The sequence below is a fragment of the Cystoisospora suis genome (genome assembly GCF_002600585.1).
Source record: "Cystoisospora suis strain Wien I chromosome Unknown contig_3583, whole genome shotgun sequence".
Lineage (NCBI taxonomy): Eukaryota > Apicomplexa > Conoidasida > Eucoccidiorida > Sarcocystidae > Cystoisospora > Cystoisospora suis.
Genome location: NW_027156378.1, coordinates 1 through 11,359, shown reverse-complemented (window position 1 = coordinate 11,359; position 11,359 = coordinate 1). Strand labels below are relative to the sequence as shown.

The 11,359-nt window shown below is 41.4% G+C and overlaps 2 protein-coding genes across 2 annotated transcripts; one reads left to right on the top strand and one right to left on the bottom strand.

Annotated features, from left to right (window-relative positions):
* Nucleotides 1–535: 535 nt before the first annotated feature.
* CSUI_006939 (uncharacterized protein) lies at nucleotides 536–1,702 on the bottom strand. Its single transcript, XM_068067089.1, has one exon. It carries the CDS (start codon nucleotides 1,443–1,445, stop codon nucleotides 1,272–1,274), a length of 174 nt encoding a protein of 57 aa, XP_067920936.1. The 5' UTR covers nucleotides 1,446–1,702; the 3' UTR covers nucleotides 536–1,271.
* CSUI_006938 (alpha beta hydrolase family protein) lies at nucleotides 1,246–10,885 on the top strand (the record flags this gene model as incomplete). Its single annotated transcript, XM_068067088.1, has 10 exons — nucleotides 1,246–1,402; nucleotides 2,105–2,167; nucleotides 3,342–3,826; nucleotides 3,860–3,976; nucleotides 4,040–5,177; nucleotides 5,277–7,127; nucleotides 7,263–7,554; nucleotides 7,754–7,875; nucleotides 8,469–9,571; nucleotides 10,370–10,885. Coding segments are annotated over exons 1-10 (5,694 nt in total), but the record flags the coding sequence as incomplete, so codon positions are not given.
* Nucleotides 10,886–11,359: the final 474 nt, after the last annotated feature.

Sequence of the window (11,359 nt, the reverse complement as noted above, 5' to 3'; positions counted from 1 at the left end):
CTAATCTATCTATCTATCTATCTCTATCTATCTATCTCTATCTATCTATCTCTGTCCTTTTCTCTCTGGAAGCAGAGAGATGCTATTCGAAAGAAATAGGACGAAGAAGAAGAAGAGTGAGAGGATAAGGATCATGAGAAGGTCCGCCATACAGCTGGTGTATGTACATGTAGGAGATACAGACATTGATAGATGCAAAGAGAGAACGAAGAGTTAAGGGAAAGACAGAGAGAGAAAGGCTGATAAGGCAGTTAGAGTGTGAATAAGAAAGAAGAAGAGGACAAGGAAGAAAAAGAAAAAGAAGAGAAAGAAGAGAGCTTTGTTTAGGGTCTTCACCCGACCATTCTCATGTTAACTACAGAACTCAGTCGCGGAGAGGAACTGTGTTTGAATCGTGACGCCTCTGTAGAAAGACAGTCTTGTAAGAAAAAGAGAAGGAAGAAGAGGAAGAAGAAGAGGGAGAGAAGAGGCTTTTCCAATTTTCTCTCTTCTTCCTCCTTGGTGCCTATCTCTCCTGCGTGTCTTACCTTCGCTAAGCGAAGAGAAGAGAGGTGAAAGAAAGGAAAGTTCAGCATCTTTTCGCTAAATCTAGTAAGGTGCAAGAATTCTGCTTCATAAGAACGAAGGGCGGACAGAAGAAACAAAAAATAAAGAAAAGAAGAGAAAGAGGAGAGGGAAAATGAAGTGAATGAAGAGACAAGAAAGAGAGAATTTCTAGGAGACGAGACTGTTTGAGAAGGAGAGAATCACTCCTCCCAGGTGTATGTACACTCCGGAGGATGAAGTTGGGAAACTCATACAGACGTCGAAGCAAAGAAGGAAGATGACAAAGCTAAGAAATACCTTGCGAGTTAAGGGGTGCGAAAGCATATCTAGAGAAAGGGAGAGGGAAAAGAGAGAGGGAACGGATCTAGAGAGGTGACGGGCCGAAAGAGATAGAGAAACAAGGTGAGATGAGAGAAGAAGACGAAGAGAGAAAAGTGCTTTTCTTCTCTCTCTTTCTCCTCTTCATCGACTTTTCTTTAAGAAAGAAGCAAGAAAGAACGGAAGAGTAAGCGAGAGAAGAAAAAAAGGAGGTGACAGACCCCTATCACTTTCCATAAGGTAAAAGAAAGAGAGAAAGAGAGAGAAAGAAAGAAAGGACTGAGCTTCTTGTGACGTTTGCTACATGCACAACGAGAAAGATGAGAGAAAGACTGTTTTCTCTATTAGATCTTCTTCTTCTTCCCCTCTGTTTCTTGATAGGAAAGCGAGGAAGAGAAGCACTCAGTTCATGTACACACTCGCTTGTTCGTAGGGATTGTGGAGGGAAAGAGAAAGAAGACTCCCGGAGAGAAAGAGAAGTTCGAAAAGAAAAGAGAAGGAACGGGAGAATGGAGACAACATGCAGAGCGCATGCAGGGTAGAAAAAGAATAGAAGAAAGCCAAGACACGAAGGAGCTCATGAAGGAGAAAAAGAAAAAGAAGAATTGAAAGAATCTTGAGAAGACAGATCTCTTCCTTCATCTTCTTCGTAAATACATATGGGAGGCTCCAACTCTAGGTAATAGAATGCCTTAAAGATCAAGAGAAAGAGAAAAGAGAAAGAAGAGAGAGAGAAAGAGAGAAAAAGAAAGAGAGAGAAGAAGGAAAACACACACGAGAAAGTGTCTTGACTTGGGAGGGTGTATGTACAAAGGGTATTTTATATCTTCTCTCTTTCTTCTTCCATGTCTTTCTTCTATGTCCATAGACATGTCTGAAAGGTTTGAAGAGAAACGAAGAAGATGAAAAAGTTCTTCAAGAAGACATTCTTCCTTTCTTTTCTTGATTGAGGTGTATGTACACCTCGTAAGAAACTTTCCTCTCTCTCTTGTTTCTTTTTCTTCAGCGAGGCATGGGAAGAGGTTCGATGAACCGATGACTTTCCACCTAAAGAGACAGCGTTGATTAGGTCTAACGCTCCTTTTCCTTCATCTTCTTCTTTTTTCTCGCAACTTTTCAATTTACCCTCTTCTCTAATAGATGAGGAGAAAGAGGAGTGGCTACGAAAGGAGAAGAAAGGAAAGCAGAAAAGAAGATGACCTAGAGAAGCTCCTCTGCTGTTCTTTCTCTCTTTCTCTAGATCGAACTAGGTTTTTTACGCCACACGAGGTCGGCATGTTTTCTCATGAAGGAAGAAGAGGAAGTGAGATTTCAGATAGAAGTCTTACAGTTAAGAAGATGACGAAGATCCCTTCCTTTCCTTGGTCTCTTTTCTTCTCCTCTTGCCTTCCTTCTTCTCTTTTCGAAAGAAACTAAAAGCTCACGTCATTTCTCTTTCTCTCCTCCTCTTTTTCTCACTTTCATTCATGTTATCTTAGGCACCTTTTTTTTACTTTCTCCGGTGTACATACACTCGGGCATATGTGAAAAGCTTTGCAGTGTATGTACACCTCACCATGATGAGGCGCAAGTAAGAAAGGTGGGGGGTCTGTGGATTCCTGATCATAAACCTCGGAGTCGTGTGATCTTTTCTCGAAGTCTTTCAGAAGAAAAAAAGAATAATTTCAAATCAATGAAGGAGAAGAATTGGAGGGTGTTCTCGCGTTTTCACTCGTATCCTGGACAGAGACAGTAGAGCGCTAGGGTGTACATACACCTGACTCTAGGTCACCAGCGGGGGAAGTCTTATCAAGGATGGTTTCTAGGTCTTTTCTTTTGCATTCTTTTCCTCTCGTATTCTTGTTTCTCTTCCAAGTCGAACTCTCGCAATTCTCTCTTTCTCTTCTACCAGGAAATTAGAGTTACCGCTTCTTCTTTCTCTTCTTTCTTTTTTCTCTTCCTCCTTTCTTTCACTCTGAAAAGATGAAGAAGAGACACCAATAATAATCTCTTTCTTTCTTTCACTTCGACTACTCTTCTCTCTTCTCTCTTCTTCTTCTTCTTCTCCTCTTTCCTCTCTTCTCTCTTTCTCTTTCCCCCCACAATGAGACTGTTATCTTCTTTCTTCTTCACACTTTCGTCTCTACTCTTCTCTCCTTTTTCTTCTCTCGTCGTGAAAAGAAAGCGACTTGGGTCTATCTGTCGGTATCTCGCTCTTAAGCTAAATTCCTTCTTCACTAAGATCCCTCTTACCTCTTCGTTGGTCTCTCCATCGTTTCCTTCTTTCTTTTCTAGATCGTCTTTCTCCCCCCTTCCTAGATATATTGCATGTATACGACGTTTTCTACGTCAGCATATACTTCCTCTCTCTCTTTTCGCAGGTTTTTCTCTTGTGTATCTTGTTCTTTTCTTCTTCTTTTCCTTCTTTCTCTTCACCTCATCTTCGCTTGCATGCATTCTTTTCTCTTTCCTCGGTGTCTTTCTTCTTTTCTACCAAGTAACGAACTTTCTTCTCTTTCCAGGGGCGAGTTTCTTCTTCAAGAGACACCTCGAACTCCAGCTCTCCACGGCCTCTCTCAATGCTCTTCATTCTCATTTAGAGATTTTAGAGCTCTTTCTCACTTTTCTTCTTTCTCAAACTTACCTCGAAAGGAAAAGAGTCTCTTCTTCTTGGGAGAGATCTGCTTTTCCTTGTGAAGAAATAGATGGAGGGACCTCTTCATCGCTAAGGAAAGAAAAGAGAACGGAACGGGATGATAGGAAGAAGCGAAAAGAGAAAGAAGAAGAAGAGGAAGAGAGGAGGAGAAGAAGAAGTGGAAGAAATCTGGATGAAAGAAGAGGGAAGAACAAGAGAAAGAGATTCTCCTTCTCTCCTTGGCTGGATGTACACTCAACACCTCCAACACTAGAATCGTTCATCTTCTATCTCTCTTCTTCTTCTTCTTCTTTTGTTGACTTTCAATCTCCCTACCCCCCATCCCTCGTAATCTCTTCACGTTTCTTTCCTTTCTCGCAGAGTCTTCTTTCTTCTTCCTCATCTGTGTCGTCTTCTCCACGAAATGTCTCTCTTTCTTCCTCTTCGTCTTTCTCTCGTTCTCGCGCGAATACAGCCGTGGAATCTCTCTTGTATGACGTACGCCCCAGCCGCCTACGTGTCTCCTATACGGCCTTGTCTTCTCTTCTTCGCTCGTTTCAGCGTATCCAAATCTCTTCTTCTTTCTTTACGAAGAGAAAGTACACGAAAGACGCAAATGAAGAGACAGAAAGAGAAAGGGCGAGGAGGGAAGAGGATGAGAAGGTCTCTTCTTCTTCTTCTCATGGAGTTTTAAGTGAAGAGCAGAGAGGAAGATTAACATGGCAACAGAGATGTCTCGCAAGTCATCTTGAAGGTCTTCTGTCACATCTCTCTCATCTTTCTCTTCTACAGCAATCTTCTTCTTCTCCTCCCTTTTTAATTCCTTTCTCAAAGCTATTTCAACTCCCTTCTCCCCATTATCTAAAGTACCAAAGTGATCTTTCTCTATCCAGTCCACAGTCTTTTTCTTCTCCTTCCTCCTCTCCTTCTTCTGTTTTGAGAGGAAGAGAAGAAGATCTTCTCTGGCGTGAGAAAGAAGAAGAAAAGAGCAGAAAAGAGTTCATCAAGTGTGGTAAAAAAGAAAAAGAAGAAGAAAGAGGTGTGAAGGAAAGGAGAGAAAGAGATGACGATCCATCTCTCTTTTCTTCCTTTAGATCTTCTTCTTCTTCTCCATCTTTGTCTGACGATTCTCGTCACCTCTCTCCTACCCCTGTCTCTTCTTCTTCTTCTTCTCCTCTTGTTCTTCATCTTCTTTCTCTTCCTCTTCCCTCAATACACGACCTCTCTTCTTCTTCCTCTCTTTCTTCTTCTTCCTTCTTCTTCTATGAACGAATCCGCGACCATCAAGACAGAGGAAAGCTCCTCATCTTCAAGAAGAAAAGAAAAGAAGAAAGAAGAAAAGAAAGAGGAGAAGAAGAGAGAGAGACACTGTATGAAGCGTCTTCTTCTTCTTCCTCTTTTCATTCCCACCAAGATGCATCGAGCGCTTCTTCTCCCTTCTTCTCTCTTAATCAGAGAGGCTGTGTCTTAGCAGACATGTCTGAAGAAGAAGAAAAAGAAGAAGAAAGAGAGAAAGAAAAGAAAGAAGAGATGTGCTATATCGACTGGCCTCTATACCACTGTGTCTCTTCTTTGTATCACTTACGTCAGATCTTTCTTTATCTCTCCCCTTTCTTCATCTCTTCTTCCTCTTCCTCCTCCTCCTCATTGCCGTCATCTTATCAGAGGTCTCGTCCTTCTGGCGAATCTTCTTCTGGGAGTTCTTCGTCTCTTCTTCATTCCTCTCATGCTTTTTTGCCTCTCTTTCTTTTCAGGTTCTTCTTAACTCCCCCGGTCTCTTCTTTTCTTCTTCTTGCAGGTGACCTTGAAGAGCACCATCGAGGCATACAGCTATGGATACCTATCAAAGAAACGTCTTTCTTTCTTCTTCTTTTTTCTTTTCTTCTCTTTCCTTTCTTTCTTATCAAGAAGATCTTTCTGCAGATCCACGGTTTCCTCCTCTTGAGAATCTTCCGCAAAACAAGGAGAAAAAAAGAACAAATCAAAAAGGTCAAAAAGCATGCGGCTGCTTATCAATCCATTCAAGAAGATCTCCACTCTCCTTCTCCTTCTATTGTCGGCTCTTCTTCTCCTCATCTTGCCAGTCTCTCTGCTAAGGACCTCAAGTCCATAGTGATACCCGTAGAAGGAGAAGAAGCGCCGGAGGTTCTTTACAAGAAAGACAAAGTTGAGAAGAATCGAAAGGATGGAGAAGAGAAAGAAGGGCAGATTAAAGAACATCTCTCTTTCTCCTCCTCACAGCGTGCTTTGGTCTCTTCTTCATTTTTCTCTTCATCTTCTTTTCAAGGATTAACTCCGAGAAGAAGAAATAGAAGCAAGAGTGAAAGAGAGGAAAAGAAGAAGAAGAAGAGAGAAGATTCTTCTTCGTTTTCATCATCTCTCTTTTATCCCATACGTCAGGTGTATCTACACGCATTCTTCTTTCCGGCTGTTCATACACATTGGCTCCTTCCTTCTACAGGCTTCCCTGATAAGTCTTTCTCTTCTTCTTCTTTCTTTTCTTCTTCTTCTTCTTTAAGAAAAAAGAAAAGTTTAGAGAAGAGAGATGAAGACCCGATCAGAGAAGTAACCATCGGAGAGGAAGAAAATGAGAAGAGGAAGACAAGGATAAGAAAGCAGAATAATGGCTGCCTCTTAGCTCAAGAAGAGGAGAGAAGAGTCCACCTTTTCGCTTCTTCTTCTTCTTCATCTTCGTCCTGTGATGTATATCTCATGTATCCTAAGATTTGCAGTTGCCGAGAGGTCATTTGCTTACCTCGCTCTAAGAAGCTGAAAATATCCGAGTTCATTTCCCCTCTGTTCTCTTCTTCTTCTTCTTTTTCTTCTCCCTGTGACCGCCTAACATATCGCTTATTTCTCATGATACGACAGCTCCAAAAACAGGAGCAAGTTGAGGTGTATGTACACCTCAACGACGAAGATGATGAGCATACTAGGATGAACGAAGAGGAAAGAGAGGAAGAAGAGGAAGAAGGTCAAACAGGTCTCCATTCCACTAGCAGCGATGAATCTGAAGAAGAAGAGGAAGAAGAAGAAAAAGAAGGGAAGATCTTCTTTCCTAGACTTTCTTTCTCGCAAGCATCAAGTAGGAGAAATGACGAAGAGAGAGGAAGATCCCGCTCCCATCCAAATGTGAAAGAGAAGTGTTTTCTTTCACGTAGTCGAAGAAGAGAGAGACGAAGTCTCTACAGTCTTCTCTGGAGAGGCTGCGATGAGGAAGAAGAAGAAGAGGTCAAGTTCAAACAAAGAAGAAAGAGGAAAAGAACGTGGAGAGAGTTTTTCTTGCCTCCATTCACAAGGATGAAGAAGAAGAAGAAGCGCGATGAGAGAATCGAAGGAAGACGTGGAGTGTATGTACACCTCATGACGATTTTATTTGAAGCATGCGGTCTAGCTATGTGGAGAAACCTTTCAGATCTTGCAACTTCTTTCATTTCTTTCCTTTCGCTAGTTGCCAATATTCAAAAGCTGAGGAATTTCTTCTCTAGATGTCTTGTGTATTTTAAGAAGCCTTCTCAGAGAGATATAGGCATGAAGACTTCAATCAGGAGAGAAGAAGAAGAAATAGAAGATGAAGAAAGGAGGAACACCCCTAGACACATAGAAGAAGACGAAGAGAATGAGAAGAGAAAGAAGAATGAGATAATAAGTAACTTCTCTTTTCTCCATTGGGACAAAACGTCCAATCCATCCATCGTTTTGAGAGATCAAGAATCCACCTATCTCTTTCATTGCGCCTGCCCTGAAGATAGAAAACATCTCTGTCCTTTTCTCAGGTGTATAGACACTTCAATGTGTACGACTCCTCCTTATCCCCCTATCACTTCTGCTGGCAAGAGATCGAGTCAGATAGAAAGCAGAGATGGCGGGAGAACAAGAAGAGAAGGAGATCAAGAGATTCTTGAGACAGAAGAGTTAAGAAGGAATACAAAAAAGATAGAAGAAGAAGAAGAGAGAATGAAGAAGAAGATGTGGAAGATAGGTGGGAATGTCTTGATCTTTTTCAATCCGAACGCGGGGTACCTCGAGACCTCCGCTGTCTTATCTGATAGTGACCTCTCCTTCTATAGACAAAGGTAAGCAAAGCATACACAGACACACAGATAAATAGAGATAGAGAGATAGATAGAGAGATAGATAGATAGATAGACAGATAGATAGAGAGATAGATAAATAGGTAGAGAAAGATGGAAGAGCACAGAATACTGCGTCTATGTATGTCTACCTATGTCTATTTTTGTCTAGAATGTAGTGTATGTGTATGTTTCTATGCAGAGGTGTGAGTGTACTTCTTTTCAACTATCGAGGCTTTGGGCGTTCTGGAGGGGGTCGATGCTCCCCGCCGTCGATTCTCAGAGACACAATTGATCTCTACACCTTCGTCTCCTCATGGCCGGGTAAAGCCGACCTCTCCCAAAGATAAGAAAGAAAGAAAGAAAAGAATGAGACGTCATAAGCGGAGAGAGAGAAACAAGGAGGAACACGAATTAAGAAAGGCAAGCGACGGAAGAGAAGGGAAAGAGATAGAAAGAAAGATAGATACACTCTAGATAGATCAAACCTTAAACATAGATCAGAGATAGAAATAGATATCTGGCAGCAAAGGATCCCGTCTACCTAGGTTAGTCTATCTCTCTTTAATCTATCTATCTATCTTCAATATCTCTATCTTTCCTCTGTCTTTATTCTGTCTACCAGTATCTCGATGTGTATGTATAGGCAGTTGAAGAGTTGTGTAAAAGGAGATAGAGAGGCTAGGTCTTTATCTTGGAGTGTCTATAGATGCCGAAGAGGAAAAATAAGTCTGAGCGAAAAAGCGTGATATGTCTAGCTTATCTTTCTCTACACGAATCTTCTTCTTTTTCCTTGTGCTCTCTTTTCTTTCAAACAAACCTTTCAGAGCCCCTTCATAACGCGACGAGAGAAATCGCCAGATCTACTCTCTCACTTCTTTCTCACTTTTTCTTTCTTTCTTTCTTTCTTGCTGCAGGTGTGAGAGATGTAGGAGTTCACGGGAGATCTGTGGGGGGGCTTCCTGCTATTTTTCTTTCTCTTTTCCATCGTCATATCCCCACGTCTTCATCCTTCTCCTCTTCTTCTCTTTTATCTTCTTTCCCTTTTCTTCGGTCACCCCCTCTTCATGATTCCTCTCATAATGAACAAGAATCGAAGAGCAACCGAGAAGAAGAAGAAGAGAGAGAAGAAGAAGAAGAAACAACGATGATAAAGAAGAAGAATGAGAGGATTTCTTCTCCTCGCGTAACGTTCCTTTGCGCCGATCGAACCTTTTCTTCTCTTCCTGACGCTGCGAGGAGTCTCCTAGGAGGCACCTGGGCCTATTGGGCTGTACGTACAGTCGCCGCTGTAGCGCATGCAGGTCTTCTCTTTCTCGATTTCTGTTTCTCTTCGCCAACCCCGCACACGAAAAGGAAGATCCTTTCCAATCCAAGCACATCTGCTTCTTCTTTGCATGCGATCAGAGAGGAAGAAGAGGAAGGAAAGGCGAACGAAAATAGAGAAAAGAGTGCAAATGAACCGTCGACTGCACCTACAGAAAGAGATGAAGAAGAAGAGAGTGATACAGATGGAGAAGAAGAAGATCTAGTGAACAAGAAGAAGAAGACGATAAGCGGAGATCTTTCCTTGGCTGTGAGGAGTTGCTACATGTGTTCCTCAAGTGTAAAAGCTTTTCTCTTTTCTCCAGAAGAAAGAAGAAGAAAAGAAGAAGAGAATGATGTGAACGGCATAAGTCAGGGGGTATACAAAGTGTTGATATGCGATCCAAATGACGATATCATAAAAGATGACGCTTCACTTAAGACGGGGATTTCTCATGAACTTATGAGGGGGAAAAGAGAGAAAGAAGAAGAGATGAAAAGGTCTCTTCTCTCTTCCTTTCTTCACAGAAGACAGAAAAGAACAGAAGAAGAAAAAGAAAAGGAGAAGAAGAAGAAGAAAACGAGCTATGAAAGTTCAAGTGTATGTGGAGGAGAAGGAGGAGGTGTACGTACACCGGAGAATCCGCTTCGGCCTTCGTCTCTCTCTCCTTTTTCTTTCTCTTCTTCTTCTTCGTGTAGAAGGAGAGCTACGCGTGTAAGTGGAAAGAGGTAGATGGAGATAACTTTACAAAGCAGAAGTCTTCAAACAGGAAAGAAAGAAAGAGGAAAAAGAAGAAAAGACAGGAGCAGACACAGGAGACGGGGCGGGGAGACAGAGACACGTACAGAGAGAAGACAAGGAGAGAGAGAAAGAGAAAGAAAGATGAATAAAGGCAAATGCAAAGATGCCATCATCACACAGATAGACAGATAGATCTCTTCTAGACAAGATAGACGTGCGATATCTACCTACCCACTTCTACATATCTATCTATCTATATTTATATATAGACCTATTCCCATGCTCTATATGTATAGTTCTCTATTTGTCCTTATGGTTCTCTAGTGAGGCGACTATGTAGGCCAGGGTCTCTGTCTCTTCTCTTCTCTTCTCTTCTCTTCTCTTCTCTCTCCTTTCTTCTCTTCTCCTCTTCTACATTTAGCGACCCTCCAGATGTAGAGATCTACAGACAATCTTCTTCATATAAACCCTATCTCTCTCTCTTTATGTATACATACGTAGATATCTTTCTATCTATCCATAGATATACATGCATATGTATATGTATTTGCATGGATCACTCGATACATGTATGTACGTCTTGTATATCTGTATATATATATACATATACATATATGCATATGTACGTCTATTTATGTATGCATGTGTGTATGTATCCTTTAGCTCTTCTTATTTTCTTCATTGAGTGTGTAAGCTATGTAAGAAGACTTCTCTCTGCATGTTTCTTCCTCTTCTCTCTTCTTCTTTCGCATTCGTTGTTTCTTCTTGTAGGCCGTTTTATCTCTTCATTCATTCCTCTTTTCATCTTCTTCCTCTTCTTCTCCTTCCCCTCCTCCTCTTTCTTTTGCTCCACACTCCTTGCCCTCTTCATGTCTTTCTTCTCCCTCTTCTTCTTCTTCTTCATCTTCTTTGTCGAAGAGAAAGAAAGACCATTCAAGAGAAGATCTTTCTTCTTCTTCTTTGGTCCAGCAGCACCAGCACCTCCATTTGAGCGATGGAGAAGGCGAAGAAGAGAAAGTCTTAGACGACGACGAGAGAGATAGACAAAGAAATCTAACTTTCTCTGACGGACTGCATGAAAAGAAGATTTCAGGAAACACAGAGAGATCTCCTCCTCATATTCACAACGAAGGAGATGAAGAAAAAGAAGAAGAGAAAGATAAAGAAGAAAAAGAAGAAAAGGATAGCTCTTCTTCTTTTTCTTCCGGTGTATCTTCTCTTTCTTATCTTCCCTTTCAGTCTGTTTATGCGTGGCGGCCGTCTGCAACGCTTGAGAATTTTCACGAGGTAGACGACCGTCTACACTGCATGCAACACAAGTAGATAGATAAAACAGAAAGAAGAAGTACGAGCCATTCCTATTGCTTATCGGGCCTTCTTTACGAATGCATGTCTCATTCTCCTTCTCACGCACTTCTAACCCGCCCTGGAGTTTAACTGCAATGAAGGAGCACCTGCCTGTAGCCTAGAGAGCTTTTCAATTAAAGAGAGAGAAAGATAAAGACAGAGAGAGAAGAAGACAAACATACACTAGAGATAGAGTAAGACAGAGAGATTGAAGATAGACAGGTTGCTGAAATATCTCTAGAGAAAATCTCCTTAGTCTATCGAAAAGGGAGTAGCAGTCTCTTCTTCTCCATATCTATCTTTGTATCTAAGTCTACATATATTGACGTATATATATATATATATATAAAATATACACGTACAAGTGTCTTAGTTGATCTAGGTATGCTCCCTGCATATATATACATATATATA